Source organism: Dipteris shenzhenensis, chromosome 16, assembly GCF_047967505.1.
Source record: "Dipteris shenzhenensis isolate YYH24624 ecotype China chromosome 16, Dip_SZ_1.0, whole genome shotgun sequence".
Taxonomy (NCBI): Eukaryota; Viridiplantae; Streptophyta; class Polypodiopsida; order Gleicheniales; family Dipteridaceae; genus Dipteris; species Dipteris shenzhenensis.
In genome coordinates, this window is record NC_141611.1 from 15,138,302 (window position 1) to 15,163,896 (window position 25,595).

Sequence of the window (25,595 nt, forward strand, 5' to 3'; positions counted from 1 at the left end):
CTCTTTATCAGTAGGCTGTTGGATGCCTTATTTATTTATGTCACACTAGACCTGACTTGCAGTATGCAGTATCTCAGCTCAGCAGATTCGTGCACATGCCCCCAGTTCACAGCATTGGCAGGCAGTGAAGAGAGTCTTCAGATATCTCAGAGGAACTGAGGATTTAGCCCTCTTCTATGGTGATCAGGGTTCACTTACCATGCATGCTTACACAGATAGTGACTGGGCAGGATGTTCCGACACCAAAGTGTCACATACTGGCAATTGTTTTTTGCTTGGCAATTCATGTATCTCTTGGCTCAGCAAGAAGCAACCAGCAGTTGCCACATCTAGCTGTGAGGCCTGAGTACAGGGCAGCTTTCACCGCTACAGTAGAGTGTGTTTGGCTTCGACAGTTACGTACAAATCTTGGTATTCGCCAGACATCCTCCACTATTGTCTGCACTAACAACCAAACTGCTTTGGCCATTGCACGTAACCCAGTGTTTCATGCGCGTACCAAGCATATTGAAGCTCACTATCATTATGTTCAGGAGCGGTTGTCAGCAAGAGACATAGAGTTGTCCTATCTTTCCACAGAGGACAACATGGCAGATATGTTTACAAAGGCACTTCCTCGTCCCAAGTTCAAATTCTTCCAACAGACTTTACACTTGGTTCCCTTTGTTACATGATCTGACACCCCTTGTACATTCATAGGTGGCTATATCCTTTTGGATGAACATGTGGCACCATGATTAGAAAATACCAGGTATTCTGAGACGTTTCCAGAGTACTTCAGCCCATCCCATGGAGGGGGGTTTGTAGGCCATCTCCTGGTGGTTCTAGTGATGCCCTATAGGTCATGGTATGTGCCTTGTAGGAATAAATATAGGCACTTGTAGTGTTAGTGCCTTTTAGGCCACATAGGACACTTAGTCCTATGTGACACCTAGGACACTTAGTCCTAGGTCTAGGTACTTGTAACTTGTACTCCTTTTTTCTATTATCCAAGTTTGACGTGACGGTAAGACTTGTGCGACGCTTTGCTATCTACACTCTCTCTCTCTCAATCAATCCTACACTTCTCCGCGGCTAGAGAAGTCAACAATGGACTGATAAAGAGCAGCAAATGGAGATGTCTCATTCTCACCTTGGATATCTCTGGCAAAGTGGGAGGTCTCGGGGGGAAAGTAGCAAACTGCAACAAACAGATCCAGTTGTCCATGTGCCGAATCCAGATCCAAAGAAACCAGGAATGTGCATCTCTCTGCTCTACTAAAATAGTCCCCAAAAACGTGGATCTGAAAAGGACTGCAACACCACCTGAACCTTGAACTCCCCCTGTATCCCTCATCTCATCTCTGTAGGCAAACTCCCATGTATATCCGCTGACTACTGGAAGTGGGTGCTCTGGACTCTCATGTGTCCCTATATAAAAGATTATGTCGTGACCTATATAGGATTCCGAGAAGTTCCCTGGTTCTGACCATAAGATACCATTACAGTTCCAAATGATGCACGATAGGGTCTCGGATATCTGAGTCTCATAGACCCCGCTTCCCTATGTAGGGGAGGGGACAAGTGCCCTACGAGGGCCTGTAAGAAGTCATCCCTCTCGTACCATTGCCCACTTTTCCTCCTTACGAGCTTGATCCCGCTGCTGTAGCAAAGAGCGTCTCTCCTCAACCTGTAGAGGGGTGAGATCCTCATCCATGGAGATCGCTGGCTGATCTCGAAGGACTGACCTGCGTCGTAGAGCTGAAAGTCGTGCCTGAGTGTCATGGAACCGTATGATCAAGGGTTGCTCTCAGTTGGGATCTCTCCCCACCCGCCATGCCCTCTCTATCCTGTGTTCAGCCACACCTAGAGTAGCGGCTACGAAAGCAATCGCATCGGCCATCAGTGTAGCCTCAGTGCGTGGGATCCCGCGTACTCTGAGGTTGAGAGCCTTACTGGCTCTCTGCTACTGCTCCATGAGGGTAGCCGAAATGGTTACCCTTGTGGGTTCTCATTTGGCCACGTCAACCCATCTGGATGTCTCCTCAATAGCAAATTGCATGCTCGCAATCTGTGCCTCGACAATCGGGGTACTCCCTGGGACTGTGTGCATGACTATGACCTCCTGCCGGAGCTGCAGGATATCCTGTCTAAGTCCCTGAATGAGACCAGCCTACTCCCGAATGGCTGTATGATGCGGCTCTACTCCTGGTTGAAGTGGACCTGCTCCCGTGCGAGTCAGCTCCATCTCGCGCTCACGGAAACTATGTATCTCCATGAGCAAGGTCTCCCAGGCCTCTGGTGTATCAGCCCACCCATGTCCTAGCTGAAACTATGATGGCTGTGGCATGAAAGTGTGGGGCTGAGTCCAGAAGCTCGACGGTGATTGGGTGAACTGGGTGAGGTACGAAGATGACAGTGGAATGGACGAGGCAGTCCCAATGAGATGTGGGAGCGTGGGCTGACTGAGAGGGAGAGGGGAGAGTGAAGCGTAATGCGGAGTAGTGTATGACACCTCCGAAGTAGGTGTCATAAGTGGTGCGAGAGCTGTAACAAGAGAGGAAGGGAAGGAAACAACCAGCGCCGCGAGCATAAGTATGTCACTGATAGTGGCTGTAGATGTAGCTGGGAAAATGGGAGCTGTATCTGAAACTAGTGCTTAAGTGTAAGCTGAAGTCGAAAGTAAGGATGTAGAGGGAGCAGAGACTGGAATTGGAGCTGAGACTGAAGCGGGGGCTGAAGTCAAAGTGGAGATAGAGGGAGCTGAGGCTGGAACTGAAACTGAAACTGAAGCGGGGACTGAAGTTGAAGTAGATATAGAGGCTAAAGCTGAGGCTGAGGCTGAGGTGGGTCCTTCCTTTGCCTATCTACCCCAAGTTCACTTCGGTTGTAACGTGTGTTTACATCCTCAAGTTTCAGTTGTGTCGTTTGCTTTTTTTTGTTGTTGTCGTCTTTCTTGGCTTTGTCCCCCATTTCTCTTGGACCTATTTGTGCCTTCTTTGGTGCAGGTCTTAGTGCCCAATCAGGAGCGGGAGCACTGGCTCCCTCCCCATGGCAAGAGGCACGCCCAGGGCGAGGGGGTGCAGTCGGAGGGGGCGAGGCGGAGTGACAGCCAGAGGTGGAGAGGCTGAGGCGGCGTAAGAGGGAAGGGCGGGGAGGAGCAGGGAGCCTATATGGACAGTGGGCTGAGGAGGAGAGGGGTGGAAGGCCTAGGCCTAGGCAAGGAGCCTAGGTGGAGAGAGGCTGCCGACGGGAGGGGCAGTGCACAGCAGCAGTGGGAGGCCCAGCATGAGTGGCAGCAGCAGCGGTTTCGACAACATCAGCAAAGTACATTATGGAGAAACTCCTTGCGTGTGAAACAAATCATCCTGAGGAAGGGAGCTGTTCAATAGTCACTTGTAAGGTGTCATTCTTGTGCAGTTGTTGGGGATGAGTGTGAAGAGCTTATGAGAATGTTTTGCCGAATAGTAGTAGTTGGGTTGTGGGCAGTGCTGTTCATGAGCAATTGTGTGTAAACAGATGCAAAAGGTGAAGGTAGGGGAGATGTATGCAAGGGAGGAAGATGAAGCCAAGGGGGTGTCACGTGCAGCAAGTGCCCACTAGTACTACATCAGGCAGATGATGAAGCAATGAATGAAGTTCTCTTTCTTCACGAATCTGATCTAAGACTATTGGCAAATGTATACTCTTGTACCCGCAAATGAATTCGCATATACACGTTCTATCTTCTGCGGGCAGTATGTATCCATCTAGTAATAAGATACTTCATTGCGGAGCCCATAATGTGGGCAATCTAAACAAACGTCTGAGCAAAATGAAGCATAGTGTTTGGCCCATACGTAGCTAACGATAAATGTGTCTATCTTAGTGTGCCATGCCTTGCTTGCCTTAAACCATATAATGCCTTTTTCAGCCCGCACACCATGTGTTTGTTTCCATTTGTATTAAAATTATGGTGATAGAGAAACGAGTAACTCAAAAGAGTTATACCTATAATTTTTGTGTTCTGAAAAATGAATTTTCTATGTGAGCACGTGTAAAATATTGAGATGTTAACCCATTGAAGATAAATCTGTTTAAAGTCGCCTACCAACTCCCTTCCTTTCTTTGTTATTTGGTTTGTTTTTATAATTAAAAAATTTGTAAGATTGGAGATATTCTAGCCTTATGAGGGTATACATTGAGATGTTATTGGGTCCTACTTGGGCACTTGTGGACCACCATAAGATACTTTAATGAAAGACGTATTCAAATGAAATGGCCGAACACAACATGTAAAAGAAAAGTGCACTTCTAATACATGCGACCAACAGTACGGACTAAAACCTATTGCATCCCCACAATTTTCATAACAGCTCATCAATGAGTCTAGATCATGGTATAAACACATGAGCTCTCATACACGCCTGCAAAATATGTACTAGAAAAAATACTTCAATAGCCATACCTCTTTGCTTCTCAAGTTCCATCCAGTCAGATGTGGCATGCCTAGCTGCTCTCCGAGCCTTGACAGCACCTGCCTCATGTATGGCCCCTCCATAAAGCAACAACTTCTCTGTCTACACCAATGATAAATTTATCAGTTCACTTTCAGTACAAATAAACTTACGAAAAAACTTTACCTCCTTTTCTAAATGCCCAAAGGATGACAGGTTAAAAGAATACGGTCAAAAGGCTATAAACAAGAGGTAAAAGTACTCGTGAGCATTGCTTTTGATAGCAAATTTTTAAACTTGTGGAAAATAGGATGAAACTCTGAATTACCTACGCTGTGTTACTCTACCTTTGCATTAATAAGTTCATATAAGTTTATAGTGTTAACTAAACACAATGCAATAAAAAGACACATACTTTAATGTGTGAATGTGTGAATGTGTGTATGCGTACGATTGGATGTATGCATCCGTGGATGTGTATATGTGTTATTATGTAACAAACTATGTAAGCCCTACGTGTGATGTTTTGTGGATTTTAGTGGTATTCGTGTGAGAGGTCGTACCAAGAGTTTTATAAATGCATTTTTGCTATGGAAGTGGAAGTGGGGTGTTATGTGGATTTTCGGTTGTAACCTATTTTCACGTTGGTCGAGTTATCAAGACCTCGGTTGTGTAATTAAACGTAGGAAACTCTAGCAAGCAAGGGAAATAGATTACAAGAAGGGATGATTGTGATATGTACAGGCTTTCTATGTAGTAACGGATTATTAGAAGTTTATCTTTCTTCTTCACTCTTGTTTCCCATAGGCGAGAATCTTAAAATTGTCTATCTAGTTATAGTGTATGTGTGGGACTAAAAGATTGGAAGAGACAAGATGGATCAAAAGAAGGAAGAATTGTGATATGTAAGGCTTCTTGTTGTGAAGCAACAAATGAATAGGAGATGATGTCTTTTGCTAAGCCCTTGTGGAATTTTCCTCTCTCCTTCACTCTTGCTTCCCACAGACGAGGATGTTATTGTGACATGTACAAGCTTCTTACTATGAAGCAAGAGATGAATAGAAGATGATGTTTTTTGCTGGGCACTTATAAAATTTCTTTTTCTCCTTCACTCTTGCTTCTCTTATTGCTATTCTTTTTGTTCTTCTTCCATGTAGTTTTCAATGTTGGTGATAAGTTGGAAGGCAATGTTTTCCAGCGCTTCAAACTTTGTACATGTTGTCATATGTAGTACCTTGTTGCAATGCTAAACTATTTTTTGTATTTCGCAAAGTACCATCCTGTTTTCTTTTTGGTGTAATGTCAAACTATCTGGTAGACTGTCATCATGTTGTTTTTTTGTGCAAGTATAAGCTTTATTGTGCTTGAATCTCAAGCACTGTTGTGGTTGAAACTATAAAGTAACTTGAAATTATATATAACTGTGAATTGATTCTGTTTTGCTTTGCGCAACTTTTGTTGAAAATGTATGGTGCTTGTTAATAGAAACAAGATTACAAGGATAGCTACTTAGTTTCTTGAAACAGTACAAGTTGCTGGTACATCATCCAAAGGCATCTTAGAACATTGAGCCCATAACTTGTGGAATCTTTTTCTACATCAGACATCTCTTCCCTCTAGATCTCTGTGGGGGCACAGATTTTCAAAGAAACTCTAACTTGTTCTTGAGTATGTGGATAAGACATTTAGTTATATTAGATGTAGTGCTAAGCATGGTCGGATACCATAAATAGGCAAGGTATTCTAATACATATACAAATGTACACAAGCTAGAAAGATTCAAATTCCTCGAGCTCGAAAAAAAGTTCAACAATGTGTATACAAGATTATGCATGAAAAGCTAGTAGAGCTGCCCTAGCCTTAGTAACTTCTGCTTGTTTATTGTTTTTTGATGTAGTTCGCTGGTCAAATTTTCCTACAATCTTAACTATAGAGCCAGACAATATTTCTATGTGGTCGATCAGCAAAACGGGAGACCGAATTTCTGTGTATATTCCTAAAAGATATTTTTGCAAATGCCCTGATTCCTCCTACAAAACCAAAGTTGGAGCAAGTTGAATTGCCTATAATTCTTTGTTAAGGAAATAGCATCATCAATCGCATCCGTTTGAAGATCAATAAAGTAGAGTTTTTTGCTTTATAAGTCTAGTTCTAATTATGTCTTTTCCTTGATATTATCAATTGCATTTTGCAGTTAGTGTAGTTATAGTAATAGCATAATAGGAAGGAGTGGGTGGACCTCTTTCCAACTCGTTGGGAAACTCTCGACACATTTTATGCATGGACTTGTTGAATTCTTTTACAACCATCATACCTCAATACTCAAATCCATCATGATGCCCTGGAAAGGACCTTTGGGGATTGGTAAGGCTGAAGCAATCCTGCCGTCTTCTGATGGGACACGTTTACCTTTTGGCAGATTTGGCATCTCTAAACATAGTTGTATACATCCTTCCCATTTTAGGCCAGTAAAAATATCGCTCTAGCTTCTCCAATGTACTATTGATGCGTCAATGCCCGCCTGTGAGAGCGTCATGGGCATCATGGAGTAGAGCCTGCCACTTGTCTTTGAGCACACAAAGTCTTTGCCTAGAGGATAACCATCCATCTTAAATTGAATAATGGTCGGGTGCAAGAGTCTCGGCAAACTAATATTGAGTGCCAAACTCAGTGGAGTTCGCGTACTGTGTTTTCATAGAGTCAAGGTCCTTCCCTTTAAACTCTGATACCATGGCCTTCTCTATGGTCTGAATGGCTTTCCTGCTGAGAGCGTCCGCAATGGGGTTGTTCTTCCCGGAACATACTCAATCATGCCCACGAACTATTGGAACATCTGACTCAATCAAGATTACCGATCGCTCCACTGGGAGCTGGGCATTGTCTGCAAACCACTTTAAAGCTTGGTGGTCTGTCTTGACGATGAAGGTCCATCCATAGAGGAACAGCTTCCAGTGTTTTAATGCTTGGATAACGTTGAGTAATTCTCTGTCGTAAAGGACTGCCCCGAGGGCTACATTGCTGGCATCGGTGATGACCAAGAATGGATCATCCCATGATGCGATCTTCATTACTGCAGCTGTTGTGGCCAACCGTTGTAGGTCATGGAGGGCCTACAAAGCTGCGCTGGTCACTGATATCTTCTATCAGCGAGTCTTCACCCCTTTCAATAAGTCATTTAAGGGGATTGAGGTGGTGGAGAATCCAGACATATGTGAACTGTAGGCCTGGCAAAGCCCTACAAAAGATCGGATCTCCTGGGCCATCATGGGGACTGCCCAACTGGTGATAGCTTCCAAGCGAATGCCATTGGTGCTGATGATGTAACCGAAGTACTGGACTTCCATCAGGCCGAACTCACTTTTCTTAGCATTGAGATATAATTGATTATCGCACAAAAGTTGTAGAGCTTTCTGCACATCCCGTATATGCTGCTCCGGTGTGGCTGAGAAGATTAAGATATCATCTAGAAAGATGAACAAGCACAATCCTATATGCTCAGCGAACACCCGCGACATCATCTTGTTGAAAGTTGGTGGTGCATTTTTTAGACCGAATGGCGTGATGAGCTCGCTTTGTCTTGAACGCTGTCTTTGGAATGTCAGCATCAAAGATGCAGACCTGGTGATAACCGCTCTTAAGGTCTATCTTGGAAAAATACTTAGCACCGTTTAAGCGTTCTAAGATATATATAAATATACCTTTGTAAGACTAGAATATGTCCAATCATACAAATTTAGATTTTTTGTTGTTCTAATGGAACTCCTGGATTAGATCGGCCATGGCCTAGCCCGAAGGAGGAGCTGCTGGCTGCACTGAATTGAGCTGACAGTGAACATACACCAATGCGCATACGGCCTTTGCGAATAGCATGAGCTGGTTGGACGTGGGAGATCAATGGGATGCCAGGAATGCTTATGTCCCAGCGGATGATGGCCGGCTCAGGTAGTCCTTCTAGAATGGTGAAGGAATCATGCCACCAATCAGGCACAAGTGAATATTCTCGAAACCACTGGATACCCAGTATCATGTCGCAACCTAAAAGAGGTGTGAGTATGAAATCATGCTAGGAAGAGGCCTTCTAAACTAAGAAAGAGAATTTTTCAGCCTAGTGTGTGGCCAATGTGTAAACCCGTCCACCGCAAGCTCATGAGGCACTAAAGTGCACCCCATCTTTTTGGTGAGTTGAGGGTAGATAGAGTCTTCTGAACTTCCCATGTCAAATAAGACAACAAATCGTTGTCCTTTAGCCGTGCCATAGGCTCTGATGAGGGCTTTATTTTGCTCGTCAAGTATGTCCTCCTTCTTATCTTCAAAAACCACCGAGGGTACGGTGTTCAAAGCAAGTAGAACTGCATTTGTAGTTGTGGTAGGCAGAGCTGGGAGTGCCAAAGCACTGGCCACGGTAGAAGTTGGCGGTTTCACAACCTTCTCAGCCAACCATTTGGGGCAATCCTTCTTTCCATGCCCAGCAATGTGGTGACAATGGAGACAAGGGTGCTCCGCCTGGTAACGCTTCTGCTCGTCAGGCTATAAGTATCCTCCCATAATGCCCACCGTAGCTTTTTCATCTGAAGTCATCTTGGGCTTAGTCTCCTTTTTCTAACCAGCTGATTATTGGTTGTCCTTCTTTTAAAAGCTATTGTCCTTTGAACGAGGGCCTTTACCCACTAGGTTGTTGGATTGTTGCAGGGCTTTGGCTGCTAGTTGGACCTACTTAGGCTTTCCCCCGTTTAGCATCATTTCTTGATTCTGAGCTAGGGTAAGCGCACGCTCGTAAGTGAGCGGAACGAAATTACGTACCGAGAATCGAATGTTAGAATCTAACCCCCTAATGAACTGCTTGAGCTTGTTGGTCTCGGACAAACCTAACTGTTGGGTCAAGGTAATCACTTTATTACTATATCCAAATTCACCTCATACTTATGGAGGGATCTGTTCGAAAAATGTTCGCACAAAGCTCCAAATGTCCAGCGCTTTTCATCCGCAAACCGATGAGCAATCGTTCGCAGTCCGAGTGGGAGCACTACCTTCCATTAGTACACACCATATTGAACGATACCTATACTTCAAGTATTGGGCGTACCCCGTATGAAGCGGCTTTCAGCAGGAGGTTCTCTTCACTCCTCACCAGGATGATATCACCATCCCTCGAGGCCAACAAAACTACAGAATCCATGGCCGAGATAACAGAGTCAGTTAAAGACTGCCTCGCCAAAGCTCAAGCAACATACACGCGGCAAGCCAATAAGTCCCGACAAGATGTCAATTATAAAGAAGTCGATTGGGTTTATCTAAGGATTATAAAGCAAAGGCTAAAACAGGTGGGCAAGCGATGCCCTAAGTTATCCTTCAATAGTTTCAGACCATTCCCCATCATTAAGAAGATCAACGATGTCTCTATGAAGCTGCAGTTTACCCAAAAGTTGGACGATCTCTTAGCGATATCTCTGATGAGCAGAAACCCGAGGTGATCGACGAGGCAGAGGTCATTGAACCGGAGTAGATTGTCCTCCACAAATGGAAGCATGGGTCCAGATGCCGGATCCGCGAATTCTACACGAAGTTTTGAGATCGAGAAACCCATGAAGCGGTGTGGCTATACGAAAGTTTCTTCTAAGAGTTCCCGCAGATATTAGCGGACTACCACCAAGTTAAGGAGGGGGGAATGTCACATGCAACCATGCACTTGAGAAATAGTTCCCATGATAAGATATTTTGTCGTATGCCATGACCTCATTGTGATCCCTTGTCCAGGACAATAAGGCACGAGCTACGTAGGTCAGTCTCTCAGCCTTAGGCCAAGTCAGAAAGTCAGTCCTTGTTCACTAGTACCAGTGCAGCCCGTTGCACCTCCAGAGATCCCCCGCACAGCAGCAAGAGTTAGCAGTGCAGATCAGCCTCTAAGAGAGGAGTACACGCAGCACAGCCAGGTTTGCACCAGCAAACGGAATAAGGTTTGTTGTCTGTTTCAGCAGCTCTTTCTTTTAGAGTTTTCTCAGCTCACTCACAGCTCTTATCACTCAGCTCTCAGTTCACATTTCAGCTCTCTCTTAGCTTCCATTACTCTCAGCTTTCCATCTTTCCTTCATCTCTCACTCACGCAGCTCTGCTGCATGCCCGGGGACAGCACAAGCCTCTTCAATAGTCTTGCACAGTGGTCCAAATCTTCAATGTGGGCAGCATGGTCTTGGTCAAGATTTGGGTTGCTTCTCAGGCATTTGTGAGTCAGCTCTCCGTATTGAATGGTCATCCTCAAAGTTGTCTCTCGAGCTCTCTGAAGGAGTGTCAGTTGTATTCCTTTGCAGTTCTCCAAGATATAAAGCAAATTCTTCCCCATTTGGAGAGGGGGTCCCTCAGTAGGTACAGGACCGAATCTGGTATCGTATACATTATCTCTCTAACCCTACTCTCTCTCTATCTCTTATGGTGCATACGCACACACCTCGCACAAAGGTTTGAAGAAGGTCTTGCTGCACATTACTTGATCATTCACCGTTGCATCTTACATCACAAACATCGTAGTGGTCTGTGAAGTTGAGCACAATGGTCACGAGATCAATATGTCACAGGCATCTATAGCCGTGGCATGTTGCCAGCAAATATGTCACGAGCCATGGCATGTTGCCAACAGCTGGCAAACTGCCAGCTGCCACAACAGCCACTACATGGCCATACAAGTGCCACACCAAACAGCTGCCATGTGGCAGTCAAAATGCCAGGTCGGCTATCATTCAAACCTGACCTTGGGAAGGGACAGTTCAGGGCCTGGTCAGGTCATTGCAGGGCCTAGTCGGGATATTTCAGGGGCCCAGGGGCCTATAAAAGGCAGCCTCCACAGCCTCATTCTTGACCTTTGTTTGGGGCTAGAGTTGGGCTTTCCTCTCAGCCACCAGCAGCAGCAGGTCAGCATGGATCAGGCCGGGACAGAGCAGCAGACCCGCCTTCCCTGCGATCCCTACAAGACTTCAGACAAGGTCCCGGCTCAGCACCGGACAGCAGCAGCAGAGCCACATCAGAGACGCCCCTTTCGCCATCAATTTGCACCTACCCTTAAAAAAATCAAATGGGCGCACAGGAAATCTCAGCCTATTGGTGAGCTGATTTTAGTAGAGCTAGCCGGACATTCTAATGCATTTACTGAGCAGGGGAACTCTCAGTGTGAAGTCCTTCCCCTAGCCCAAGCTTCCATGGATGCTAATTGGATGTTTATGCTTATCCTTACTCAAAGGGGGTACACGATCCTAGGTATATTTTTCAAACAAGTACTTATCGAATGGGAATGCCACTTTGCACACAAGTCAATACTGCCTAGGTTGAGGAACGTGCAAAGTCTTGTGTCCATTGGACATGCTTTGCATAGTCGATCACACATTATACACCATTTTGTTCCTAGTGTTATGCACAATCGTCATAAAATACGTTTGCAAGTGTATTATCCGAACAAGTACTTATGGGATGGGTGCACCACTTTGTATGCAAGTCAATACGACCTAGGTTGAGGCGTGTACAAAGTTTTGTGCCCATCGGAGAAATGTAGATTCGATAATATTAGCAAATTCTTGATATGTGTATATGTGTGTGTGTGTGTGGCAAACAATTTTGATACAACAAAGTAAACACCTAGTGCACAAATTATGCACTTCATACCTTGAGTATTGTGTCCAAATAAAAGCTGAAATAAGCTTGAAGCCAAGATGAGCTGCATGAATCAAAACGTGCTTACAAATTGGCAAAAATACTACTCCCAATGTCATTGTAGGCATAGTCTTCAGGTCTTCATAGGCTTCTTTCGAAGGATTTTTTTTTGTAAGGATTCCCATCTCTCTACCCTTGCCTAGGGGAATCTTGCTCACATAGCAATTACTACTGCATAATATGCATTTGGGATCCTTTTTTTGAATGTCAGGTGTCTGTTTTAGAGCTTGTATAAGATCTAAAAGGGCTTTAAAAATTGTATCACACTGAAATTAGAATTGTATTGAATGCCCCAAAGATAGATCACCATCGAGATGATAGTGAACACAAGCTTGTCGACCAAACGTAGTAGAAGCAGACGACCTCTTGGCTTGCCCAACCAGCGCAGGCTCACTTGGGAAACTGAATGGCGGCCACCTAGCCAACTTTCTATCAGCCTGTCTACACAATAGCCCCGGAAAGTGGCATTGGGTGCTAAATATCCCTTCGTACTCTTTCATTCTTGGGCTGGTGCTCGTTGAATCGTTGGTATGCTCTCGCTTGCATTGCATAATTGACGACATAGAATGCAGTGTGAAATACTGAGAGTTGCACCTTAATGAATGGCGCTGAGTGCAGTGCATTTGTACAGCGTCTCGGGATATGATTATGCTCTAATCAAAGTACTTCGTGTATACGTAACAATTGAATTTTGTCTACGTAAAGCTAATTTAATTGCACTATCGGATACAATGAATTTTTGGAATGTAAAGATGAATGAAGCACCTACCAGCGTTGTTTTTCCTGCATCAGGATGGGAGATAATTGCGAAATTGCGCCTGCGAGCAATCTCTTTAGCGAAGTTGGTGACGGGGGAAGCAGCAACGTCCGACTGGTGATTGGATGACTGATGTTCCGAGCCGAGAAACGGAGAGGGGGAAGGAGGAGGCTCATCAATGGCAAAGGGATGGTTATGGAGGTGAATGGGAGAAGATGGGAGGGGGGAGGAAACGAGGGAGTCAGCGAGGGCGGAGGATATGGGAAGGTGTGTGCTTGCGCTGGGCTGAAGGCAGCAATGCACAGAATGGAAGGTTGAGCTCAGAGAGCTTCTCCCAGGGATTAGCCCCAAGGCCACATTCACACAAGCCATAGCCACCACATGTCCTCGAGAAAACTTTGCCTCCTCGATTTATAGGGGAATGGCCACGTCCCCTCCCACGATCCCGGCGCGCCGCACCACGGATGTCTGGGGGAGAACTTTTAGAGAAGGAAAGTGCTCGAAATCCAATCCGCTCCGTGAGCCATATTCTAGGCACTTTAGAAGAAAGAATAATATTTCTTTCCATGTCATGCCACTGGGTGGCGCCCTGGTCATCATCAGACGTCAATCCTGGGGATCTATAGAGGAATGGGCCAAGGAACGGTGCCACAAATCCGGCTAGCAGCCAGAGGCATCTATACAGGAATCGGCCCAGGGCAGAACTTTTGGAGAAGAAAAGTGCTCGAAATTGGACGCACGATCAGAGGCCATGAGTCGTATTCCAAGCACCTAGAAAGTCCAACCACGATTCATCCCCCAATTGGAGGGCCGGAGGGAGGGCTTAAGTGATTAACCTTGGGTGAATTTTGTAATTGTGGGGGATGATTTTGTGCTTTTTGCTAGTTGAATTCGATGGAGATTTAATCTCCATTGTCCCATTGGGCCACTTTCATAGAAAGCCGATGAGGCCGAGATTGGATCAATCGAGAGGATCAAATTTGGGTCCCCCAACCTCTAGACTGACAGCCTTACCAACTAGATAGGCTCTCCTTGGTGTACAATGATGTGTCATTTATTGCATTTATTTATACTTTGCACATCGAGCATTTGCATCTTGTGAAGCCAACCGTGGATGGCTGCCTCACAATCTTTCTTGCAAGGGTGGACATAAGAGTTTTGGGTGCTGGGTGTCCGCAAACAGGTGTGAAACCACCACCCTTAGATGCACATGATCCAATCAAAATCCGATAGGCAATCACTTGGATAGTAGATCCACAAGATGCCCATTGCTAGGAGAATCCTTATTTCGTTGTGGGTGTTGGGTATCCGCACCTGCATGTGAAACACGTTCTGGTCTCGATAGCCGATAAGCAAGCACTTGATAGCAAATCACACAATATGCCCATTCCCAGGAGATCACACAAGATGCCCATTGTGGCTTGGAGAATCCTTATCCCAAAAGAAGCAATGTTCTTCTCCTCCAACCCTTGCATGCCTGTGTAAACCGATTGCATCTATCAAACATCCAATTGCCTTCCATTAGAGCTCCGGCAACACCAACTCAGCACGTGGTTGCTTGAACTTTGCCGGAAGTGTTGCATGTGCCTAGGGTCTCTCTCTCTCTCTCTCTCTCTCTCTCTCTCTCTCTCATCTTCCCAAGCTCTATTTGTTTATTGGGTGCACATTGCACCACCTCTTTAGACCCCTTTGATCTCCACTTCAAACCTTGTGGCTTTGGTTCCTCAAGAGCATCTTCATCCCCCCCCTCAACATATCTATCTATAGCCCTTATGACATTGTGGTATTTTTGTGGGAAATGGAAAATTCAATGCCAAGGTGGCATGTGGTCCCCACCTTTTTTCCCCACAAGACTAGTGAGCTCTTTGAGATCAATGGTTTTGTGGGAAAAAAGGATTTTTGAAGCATTTGAGGGTTGACCAAACATTATGATATCTAAAGCCCTAATGATGTGGTTTTAAGCCTAATGACATGGTGGGAAAGGTGGTTTTATTCCCTATGTTTCATAATGTTGAAAATATGGACTTTATGTCATTTTCAACCCTCAAATGCTTCACAGAGTGTTTTTTCCTTGATGTTAAGAGCTTCAAGTGGTCTTGTGGGAAATGGGAAAAAAGAGGGGGGACCACTTCCCACTTTGGCATTGAAGTTCCCATTTCCAAGAAAACTACCACAATATCACGTTAATATTGAATATCCCATTTCCCACAAAACTACCACAATGTAATTAGGCTGTAACATGGGGAATTAGTTTTTCCCATAAAAACCCTGTCCCATCATGTCATTAGGCTTATCTATCTATTAACAAGAGAGAGTGGTTATGACCATTGAAAGAACATGGACCCATGTATTCACTCTGATCAATGTGCACCATTACGTTTCTCTAGAGCAATATAATGTCCCCCTCAACATATCTATCTAACCATTTACACATCGATCTAACCATTACATTTCTCTAGAGCAACATAGTGTCCCCTTCAACACATCTATCTAACTATGAACAAGTGATAGTGGTTATGACCATTGAAAAACATGGGCTCTTACATCTAATCGGATCAAAACAATTATGATATCACAACTCTTTGTTCTTTGCATCTATCTTTGAGAGATACTTCAAGTGTATAAGTCTCAATCTTTGAGCAATGCAACTCTCAGATTTGTGCAACTATTAATCCATCAACAACGCAAGTTTCAGTTCTTTGTAGCTATCAATACTTTAACTATACATGTAGAGCGCTACACATCTGACACGTTAGTGAAAACACCAACATCATTAGAAGTCAGATAAGCGATGCAAGAAAATTCCAAAACTCTCAAGTGGAGTCCTTTTATTATTAACTTTTCCTGCCCTTCCCCCCCCCAGCCCCCCAATAGTGATGCAAGAACATAACTTTTCAATTCAATTCAAAGATAATAACAATACATGGATCAATGCTTAATCATGTCTAGTTCAACAAAACGAAGTGCAGGTTCATCATCTTCATTTTGGATAGACCACTCCATGACATACTTCTCATTCAGAACACATGTAAAGAAACTCCCTAGCAGGGTCTAGTGGACATCCCGCCTTGTTTATTTCTTGCCCAACATCACTAATACTATAACATCAGCTTGATTATATTTAACAAAGGAAGAAGATGTAGGGGTCTTAAAGTTTACAAATCAAAAGGGCCAATTAGATGCAACACCCCTTATCCTCCCAAAAAAAAAAAAAACCCCTATCCTCCATTCCCACTAGAATCAAAATGCGATCCCCCATATGAAACTTAGATGACACATATGATATACACTCTCCCAATTTTAGAATACACAAATACTACCTAGGGGGGGACAAGTGAAGGGTAGCACAAAGATTCTTACCACTTTGTCTTACTTGCCCAAATCTATAATATTACCCGTTAGACTATGCACATCTTCTTATATCATGCACTCATGGAGCCACCTCAACCATGTACCTTTGACCCTCTTATTAAACATTATGTGAATCGACCTGGGGTGTTGTGACCCGGGGTGGATGGGCATGGGGCCACCAGTACCAAGTTGTGCCTCATCGTGGGTGGGGAGGCGAGAATGTGCAGACTCATCTACATTTGCACTCCCAGCATGACAAGACCTCTCCTACTCTTGCTAGGGTGAGGCGTGTAGCTAGGGGTGGTAGAGTAAGGTGTGGTGGAGTGCTCGACGATGACAGGGGTGGAGAAGGGGCCAATGGGAAGCTGCACCATCTTAGCCACATCTACGGGGCTGCACCTCACCCCAACAACTACCCTTCTTACTCTTCCTAGAGGAAATACATCGGCCGCCAGGTAACAATGCCTGACTAAATGTGGCAGGCGACCCCCTATCAAGTAGGAAATGTCAATGCTCTAGCACTAGGGAGACCCGATGCACTAGGAGAGGCATGAGATGAGGTAACCCGAGACTGGTATCTCTCGAGGTCTCTTGGGCTCATCTGTGCTACGAAGTCCTTTGGACTCATCAGCAGTCCATGGCCCCCCCTAGAATGGTTGAACTACTTAGAAGAGGAAGATGTGCACTATGAATCCATGTTGAATAAATAAAACATAAACCCAAACAAAAAAAGAAAGCTGAATAAATAAGACTCCATGTAATATTTATCAACTTAAATTGAAACCTTTTCTATAGGGTAAGCATGTAGGGAGGGTAAGAAGTCGCGAATGTGTCAGCTTTTGATATAGATAAATGCCACATGTAAATAATGGTTTACAAAATGACCCACCACCATTGGATTCATTTGGACATTCCAAATGTCCATTAGCAATCACTTTATATTACACACTAAGTGGTAAAATTTAATAATTTAGGATGGCTTAAGGTTCTTTAGTTGAGATGAAACTTTGCATGGAGTAGCGTTGTGCATACTCCATGAGATCAAGGGAGAAAAGAGACAAAAAGAGAAAAAGAGGAAAAGAGAGAAAGAGGAAGAGAGCAAGAAAGAAAGAAAGAAAGAAAGAGAGGAAGAGAGGAAGAGAGCAATGCAGATAAAGAGAGGAAAAGATAGGGAGAGAGAAAGAGAGAAAGAGAGGCAAAGACAGAAAGAGAAAGAGACAAAAGAGAGAAATAGAGAGAGAGAGAGAGAGAGAGAGAGAGAGAGAGAGAGAGAGAGAGGAAGAGAGAAAGATACGAAAAGAGAGAAAGATCAAGTGAGAAAGAGATGGAAAGAAGAGAAGTAGAAGAAAGAAGAAGAGACGAACAAAGAAAAAGAGAAAGAGAGAAAGAGGAAAAGAGAGAATGAGAGCAATAAAGAGAAAGAGCGAAAGAGAGGAAAAGAGAGAAAGAGATAGAAAGAAAAGAAGTAGAAGAAAGAAGAAGAGAGGAAGAGAGAGAGAAAGAGAGAAAGAGAGAAGAAGAACGAGAGAAGAAAGAAAGTAGGTGAAAGAGAGAAAGCAAGGAAAAGAGAGGAAGAGAGAAAGAGAGGAAAAGCAAAAAGAGAGAAAGAGTGAAAGTGTGAAAGAGAGGAAATGAGAGAAAGAGGAAGAGAGACAAAGAGAAGCAAAGGAAGAGAGAGGAAGAGAGAAAGAGAAGAAAAGAGAGAGAGAGAAACAGGAAGAGAGAAAAGAGAGAAAGAGAGAAAGAGAGAGAAAGAGAAAGAGAAAGAGAGAAAAAGGGAATGCCTTGTCTCTATATAACCCATGGCTTCTATATGGGCATTTCATTACTTTGAGTATACGAGTTTGTCTTTGTGTTTGTTGTGATCTTCATGATGTTAGTATCAGTCTCAACTTATGAAGCTGCAAGTGCATCTTCCTCCATGTCACCTCAAAATGCAAGCTTCATCAACCCCCAAGTGCCTTTCATCTCTTCATACACCTAAAAATTAGTGGTGGTGATGTGTCTATCTCTTCATATGAACCTACTAACAAGCTAATAGATCTTTTTATGTCCTCATACAAGCCTAACTCATTTAGATCAGGGATTGAATAAGAATAAGTAGTGCATGAGTTCAAAAGCTACTAGTTCAAAGTTTGGAGGATAGAGGTGAAGGATTTTGGGGTATCTTTGTTTATGTAGGAAATTATCAAACCTTAAACTCAAACTCGATCAACCCATGAAACTCCTCCACCATCCCCTAAGTCTCATTATCCCTCCCCTCCCAATCATAGATCCACTAAAAGACTTTACCTTTGCTCAACCCATGAAACTCCTCCGTCATCCCCTAAGTCTCATTATCCCTCCCCTCCTAATTATAGATCCACCTGCATACCCTCCCCATAGCCCTTGGCCCAATTTGCCTCCATTTGATTTTCTATTGAGGAGCAAATGAGTTTGGAAATCTTCAAGATATCGAGTCTTAAAATTTTTTATCCAAATTGTTTCATTAAGAAAATAGCTCAGAAGTCCATCTTACTTCTAAGTTGCTCCTATGATACTAGCACAAAGTGATGATCCACTAGCCATAGCGGTAGGTAGTGAGCCTCTAGTAGCTCCACAGCCTCATGAGCTCCATAAAATAAGACAAAGAAAAGGTGTAAATTGACACCAAGCAAGTCCCATAGATAGAATGAGTCTACACAACAAGTGCTTAGATCTAAAATTACAAAGTAGAGGGTATTAAAGGAATATGAGAAATATACAAAATTCAAGGAAGAGATGATAGGAAGAAAATCAAGTAGAAAAGAGGCTATGGAGCCACATGTAGGTAGCGATGCAGGATGCAATGGTAAAGAGATATGGAAGACCAGGCATAAAGGCATTCCAAGAAATCAAAAAGTTCTAGATAACTATCAAAAATCTAATCCCTCATGATCTTTTTCCAATGTGTTGTGAGATTGCATAGAATTTCAAGCATGATGTGTGAGTTAGTAGATGTGCTATGTGAGTGAGATTGCATAGAATTATAAACATGATGTGTGATTTAGTACAAGTGCTATATGAGCACTCTACGAGGCTAGAGAGTAGATTTTTTGAAGATGCAACCTTGTGTGCCATCTACACAAAGAACATTACCATTATGGAAAAATACTTGCAAAGAGCCCTAGCTTTGACCCTCCCTCACACCATAGATTTTTTGTGTATCTTGCCCTTGGAGGCTCTTTGCCCTTGGTTGCACCTTGTAAATATGTCATTTTTGGGGGGTAACTTCAGTTAATACAAATATTTTGAAATTCTGCTACATCAACTTGTATATATTTCCATTTTTGTGTTTATCTATGTTGAATTTGGTGCATTTCATGACTTTTCACGAAGAAATATAAAAATTTGTAGGGGTAGATAAAGGAATTTGAGTATTTGACATAGAAGGCAAAGTTCATTGGGACACATGTTTTGTCTGAAGTAATTAAAACCTACCATGGTGTAAATTCATACATTTGGACACCCTCTAAATGGCAAATTTCATATCATGGTAGGTTTTGGTGTTTTCACATGGAACATGCCATCTTGATGAACTTTACCTTCTATGCCCAGTTATATTCCTTCTAGATTTGTAAAAAATGATCATTAGATTGGCCAAACTTGGTCAAGATCACTTTATTGACTTGGAATTTACATCATAATGCCCTAATTTTAATTTAGGATAGTAGATGCAATATCGAGAACAACAATCATTGGAATATGACAAGAATACTAAAACAATTATAACTTTTGCACTTTAACTTCAATTTTAGATATAGAAGAAGGAAAAGTGATAAGTTTACATAAAAAATATTCACCATTTAATTGTAGATGGACGAGAAAATCTGGCCATCAATGGATGAGAACATTATCACAATAGTTGTTTGTACTACAAAGAGTCTTCATGGCTATCTCTCTTCTTTAGTAGCTCTAATACATTTAGAATAGGGGGTTTTGGATCCCCGAGTAAGTTCCTACATCTAAACCTTATAGAAACACTAGTAAGGCTATCCTCTTTTGCACCCAAGGACAAAGCTATGCTGTCAATGCCATCCCTTGAATATTTGAGGCAAATGCATTAAGGGTGGCCATGCGTTGGATCAAAATGACATTATTGACATTCTAATTCATGCTTAAATCCCTAGAGACCCACCATAAGGCCTTGCACTTCAATAACTTTGTAGGCCCTCATGGTGAAAATTTTCTTGCAAAAATTATACAGCCATTAGGTTAGAAGATTAAAAAAACTCATTATAGTAGAAGACCATCAAAATAGTTCAATTCATAGCTCATGGTTGCTTATAATCATAGCATTGTCTTATTCTATGCCTTCTTTTCTTTTAATATTGATTTCTTTTCTATTCCTATGAGAGGTGAAAGATTCTTTGTTGGTGGAATGCATTCATTAGGTAGGAAATCATAAATTAACTTGTTTGCATCTCTCAACATAGGCATTGCATCTCTAGATTATTCTCCATTATTTGGTCTTTTGATCCCAAAAATGTGGTACCTTGACATTGGTGTCAACATCAAAACCACAAAGGACCCCCAATGCCTCATCCCCTTGCAAACCCAAAAGCACCCCCTATGCCTCATCCTCTCGCAAACCAAAAAGCACATTGATGTAATGGAAGAATACTAGGTGCTCTTTTCCATCAACAATGAGGAATGACAAAACATATCTCTCTTGCTAGGTCCATGGAAGTACTCTCCCAGTAGATGGATGCTCTATGCTAGATGGGGGATCCATGGAAGCATGTTGGAGTAGTTCAAATTATTTGGCTACTTTTATCTCTTTGCTTTCCTAGTTAAGAGTCTCTTTCATGTATAGTTCAGTCATCTCTAGGGAGAAGATCAATAGAGCTACAAAAGGGAATACCTGAGGGTGAGGGCTCTTCTTCTAATTGACCTTCCTAGAGAAGGAAAATAAAGTTCATATCCGATAATAAGAACCTATTTCCTTAAATCCATCATTCATAAGCTTAGCACAAAAGTGACCCAACTGCTTCAAAACTTGGGTCCCTCATTGTAGAGAATCATGAGGTAATCTGTTGAGACCCATCTTTTCACAGACTCATCAAGTTGATATGCAAAATGCTTAATGTAGTCTTGCATGTACTTTGATGATTTTTTCAAACTCATCCTTGGCTCTCATATGCCTAGGACAAAAGCTCATTTTCCCTATCCAAAAATGGATTCCATGAGATGAATGATACAATCAAATGGTTGCTACAGTGAGAAGTAAGGTAATTTTAAGAGTAGAACTATGGCTCTCTAAAAGTGAAAGAGAAAAGTGGAAGTGAAATTTCCTCTTACCCTGACATACAACAAACCCTATAAATATAAATTGTAAAATAAATTCCAAATAGTATTTGAAAACTTTAGATCTGAAACCACACAATAAAAGCAGCAAAATAAATTTCCCTCTACTATTTTCTATGTCTTCCCATTCATGAAGCAAATGTTTACAAATTCCAAATACTATTTCCTATTTCCTCCAATTCATGAAGCAAATTCTCACATACCAAAATCCACAATAATATATTTAATGCCTACACTAGTGAAGCACGTTGTTTATTGTCTTAGTGTTGTAGGAGGGATGAAACTAGCACCACGCACACACTTCTCTACATGGGGGATCCATGGAATCATGTTGGAGTAGTTCAAAGCTAAAGTCGAACCCTTTTACCATTTAAGCTAAAGTCGAAGGAATTTGAAATTCCATCATCCTCCTCCATCGCTCCCATATAGTCCATTGTGATGTGGTGGCCACAATCTTGACGTTTCCCTCATCAACATCAATAGATAAAATTACCCCTATTTTCATCATTTTTAGAGTCAAGGGGAATCTAACAACTTACTTGTTTTCTTCCAATGCCTGTATTGGAGATCTAAATAAACCACATTTCCTTACACATCACTCTTTTATTCACCTAACCTAGTTCCCCAACACAAGTTCAAGACCATTTTCATCCAAACTCTTACACAACCACGGAGTTTTTGTTCATTCCAAGAAAAGCTTCATGACATTGAAACACATCACTCTTCTATTCACTTGACCTGGTTCCCCACCAGTCCCTCCCAAGTAAAACTTCAAGACCATTTTCATCTACATGCTTGCATGACCACGGAGTTTTGTTTTGTGCATCTAAAAGGCAAGGAACAAAAATGTGCAGAGGCATACACCAAGAAAACCTTACCCATATGGATCCAAATGGGTAAGGTTGTCCACATCCTTTGTGACCTTGTCCTTGTATGATTGCAATGTCCTTGAGTCCACCATGCTACAATCCATATCTTGTACTTGTGGTGGTCAAATGCTTTGAAGATGGCCATATCTTGTCCTTGGAGTAATGTATGTTGTATTCTACCATTAGACATTTCTCTTTTGAAAAGAGGAACTCTTTTATCCTACATGCATTTTCTTACCTAGATCCTAATGAGTGGCAGCGGTGAACCTACCTACTATGAAACACTCGACTAGTTCCCACTCTTCAAAGTATAAAGGAAATTCATCTTTCATGTGGCATGAATAACTGCTATTTAAAATTCAGCATAAAGTTTCCAAATGGACTCATTAAAATCATAGGTAAATAAGGCACATGAAAAGAAAGACTTACAATGTGACAATATCCTAAATTCATTGATTGATGGAGGCAAGGACATGTCCTTTTCAATGTAAATGTGTTACACCTTTGCAAGCCATGTGTTCTTCCCAAACTTAAACTTCAAGATGAAGCCCTTCAACGCATATGTGAAATGTCATCTCCTTGTTATTGGGAAGCTTATGTGGACCCTTAGTAGATCCTTTCATGACTATCTAGTCATTCAATCTATAGGTGCAAGGGATCCACTCATCCAATACATTTTTTATGTTCTAAACACACTAGAGGTCACAATATTGCATGATCTTGTTGTTTTGTTTTCACAATTCTTGCAGGGCAATGCAGAGTTATAGGAAGAAGATCAAGAAATAAAGTTCACAAAACAACAAGAATGGACCTCTAATACAAGACATGTGGATAAACTATAGCTTGGAGGGAGAGAGCAGCCCCCAATAGAGACAGAGGAGAGAGAGGGATTCTCCAGTCTCCTATGAGAAAGCATTTATGTCATCAGCAAATATCTGCAAGTAAAGCTGATCCCCATTAGGTAGAAGGATCGACAATCAAGCAAAGATTGATGATTTACACTGAGGGCAATGGAGGCAATTCTAAAGTGCACATTGGTACAGGATGGATAATGCAAATTTGCACCATGTGTGTGTAAGGTCTTGTCTCCCCGCAGCCCAGAAGCTTGAATCCAACAAATTTTGTTGGACACATTGCCCATCCAATGGAACCCTTCCAACCTCTTATAGCCAATCTGTACCTTCATGCTCGTGCTGATCGAGCTACGAACACTCTACTACAACAATCCGACGTTGTGCAACCTCTAGCCAGAGGGGCACCGCACCTTCCTCACATGGAAATTAGCCACAGTGAGAGTGAACGAGTGGACCACTCATGAATGCATGATGGGCAAATAAAGTAAGGAGTGAGGAGCATGTGTTGCATGTGAAGCTGGTAAGTAGTGTTGTGAAAGAAAGTGTGTTCCATGTGAAGTGTGGTAAATCATCAATGTGGAGGAGGCGTAGCCGAAAACTTAGGGACTAACATGTGAGATGGATGCGGTGTGCACGTAGGCTTCACAGCGGGCAATACGTGACACGATTCAATTCGCATCTAAACGGGTGGATAATAGATATGCACATTCAATTCACTTCAGTTCTGATGAGGCGAAGCCGCTCTGCTAGTCTTTCGGAGCACATGTTTTGCCGTGTGTGTTTTTGTTGACGATAGAAAGAAGGAAGATAGCAAAACAGTAGACGAACACCCTCAGCAAATAGTATCCCGCAGCGAGTGGATTACGAAGGGAGATTATCAACGCAGTAAGCGCATAACGAATGAATCTGTGCTTCAATTATGCAGCACGCAAGAAATGCGAGCTTTACCATATATTGTTTAAAACGCAGCTTGATATATACAATTGCTATGGAGAACAATATTCCAAGAATGTGCACTGCGCTAGACGAGATCAAACCCAGTTTGATGCACTCTCGTTGATTGTTAACCGGCGCCGTTGTCCTATAAAATTTATCTCCCGCAATTCCACAGCATATCCTGCTCTAAAAGAGAAGAGGAATTGCATCGTGAATGCGGAGCGCTGCGTGCTAGCTTCCACCGATATGGATTTTGCACTCGACGAGTTGGGTCGATCTGTATCAAGGCGGAATTTTCCAAGATCTGTTTTCTTCTCCATTGCCATTCTATCCCTAAGCTAGCGCTACCTGTAAAAGAAGCCCAATCCTGCCGGCCATTAATGCTCTCACTCATTCAAGAACGCAGAGAAAGCTATGCAGTAGAGATGCTCAACTTATCCCCACTAATATTTGGCCGATCTCCGACCTTTTGCATCTAAGACTCTGCAGCATAGAATTCCATCAAATCGTTCAGGTTAAGATCCCGCAAAGACGGGTCGTCGTTCTCCACCAGCCAGATAAAGAACTCGAAGAGGATGGCATCGCAATCCAGGCAGATCGGGCGCACCCAGTCGCCTCTCTTGGTCCGCACGCCCTTGCAAAGGCATTCCAGATCGTCCCAATCCTCCATAGCCCACTGGGACTGCGAGCGGCTCTTTTGCAGCAAGTCCTGAAACAGCCAGTGATCGAGGATGTGGGGCTCGACGAAGAAGACCTGGATGGCGTGCTGGTCCTTGCCGGCGACGATGGGGATGGGGCACTTGCCTTTACGGGAGGAGAAGAAAGCAGAGGGGGGGGGATCCTTGGAGAGGTGGAGGGGCTGGTAACCGGAGGAGGAGGGCTTGGGGGAGGGACGCCATTTGGAGAGGACGTCTTTGAGGCCGGAGCAAGAATTGGAGGACATGGAGGAGAGGAAGAGAAGGAGATGGAAGGGAGGAGGTATGGAGATGGAGGCTATGGCGATGGAGCTTTGTGTGACTAGCTATGGCGATGAATGAGTGAGAGAGACAATGCTAAGTTTTGTTTTCTTCTTTGTGTGTGTGTGTGTGTGTATTCGACCGTTGATGAAGGGGAGGTAGTAGCCAGCTGACAAAGAAAGAAGACAAACCCACACAAAATTTAAGGGATTTTCTTTTCTTGGTATTGTCGCCTGACGCGCTTTAGACCCACCCCCGTGGGCCATACACATGGGCCACACACACACACACACACACACACACATACGTATACACACTCACGCCCATGAAACAAGAGGATCACTTCCCTATCTAGCACACACCCCTCGGAATCACACCCCTTCCCCCTCACCGCCTCTACATGACCTCGAATGCTTGCAAAACTCGAGTTCCACACA

At 43.2% G+C, this 25,595-nt stretch overlaps 2 protein-coding genes across 2 annotated transcripts in view; both read right to left on the bottom strand.

The window, feature by feature from the left end:
• Positions 1 to 24,528, bottom strand: part of LOC147892598 (uncharacterized) — a 72,897-nt gene extending 48,369 nt beyond the window's left edge. The window contains exons 1-3 of the mRNA XM_087386755.1: positions 24,304 to 24,528; positions 12,880 to 13,152; positions 4,427 to 4,538 (exon numbers count right to left, since the gene is read on the bottom strand). Coding sequence (XP_087242881.1) covers positions 4,427 to 4,538; positions 12,880 to 13,152; positions 24,304 to 24,528 — 610 coding nt within the window. The remainder of the gene's footprint in view (positions 1 to 4,426; positions 4,539 to 12,879; positions 13,153 to 24,303) is intronic.
• LOC147892599 (uncharacterized) lies at positions 24,180 to 25,299 on the bottom strand. Its single transcript, XM_087387675.1, has 2 exons — positions 24,669 to 25,299; positions 24,180 to 24,550 (listed from the first exon to the last, which is right to left on the bottom strand). Exon 1 carries the CDS (start codon positions 25,143 to 25,145, stop codon positions 24,678 to 24,680), a length of 468 nt encoding a protein of 155 aa, XP_087243801.1. The 5' UTR covers positions 25,146 to 25,299; the 3' UTR covers positions 24,180 to 24,550; positions 24,669 to 24,677.
• Between the last annotated feature and the right edge of the window lie 296 nt (positions 25,300 to 25,595).

Coding starts and splice junctions, on each gene's coding strand:
- LOC147892599 (XM_087387675.1), bottom strand. CDS start 25,145: ATGTCCTCCAATTCTTGCTCCGGCCTCAAAGACGTCCTCTCCAAATGG.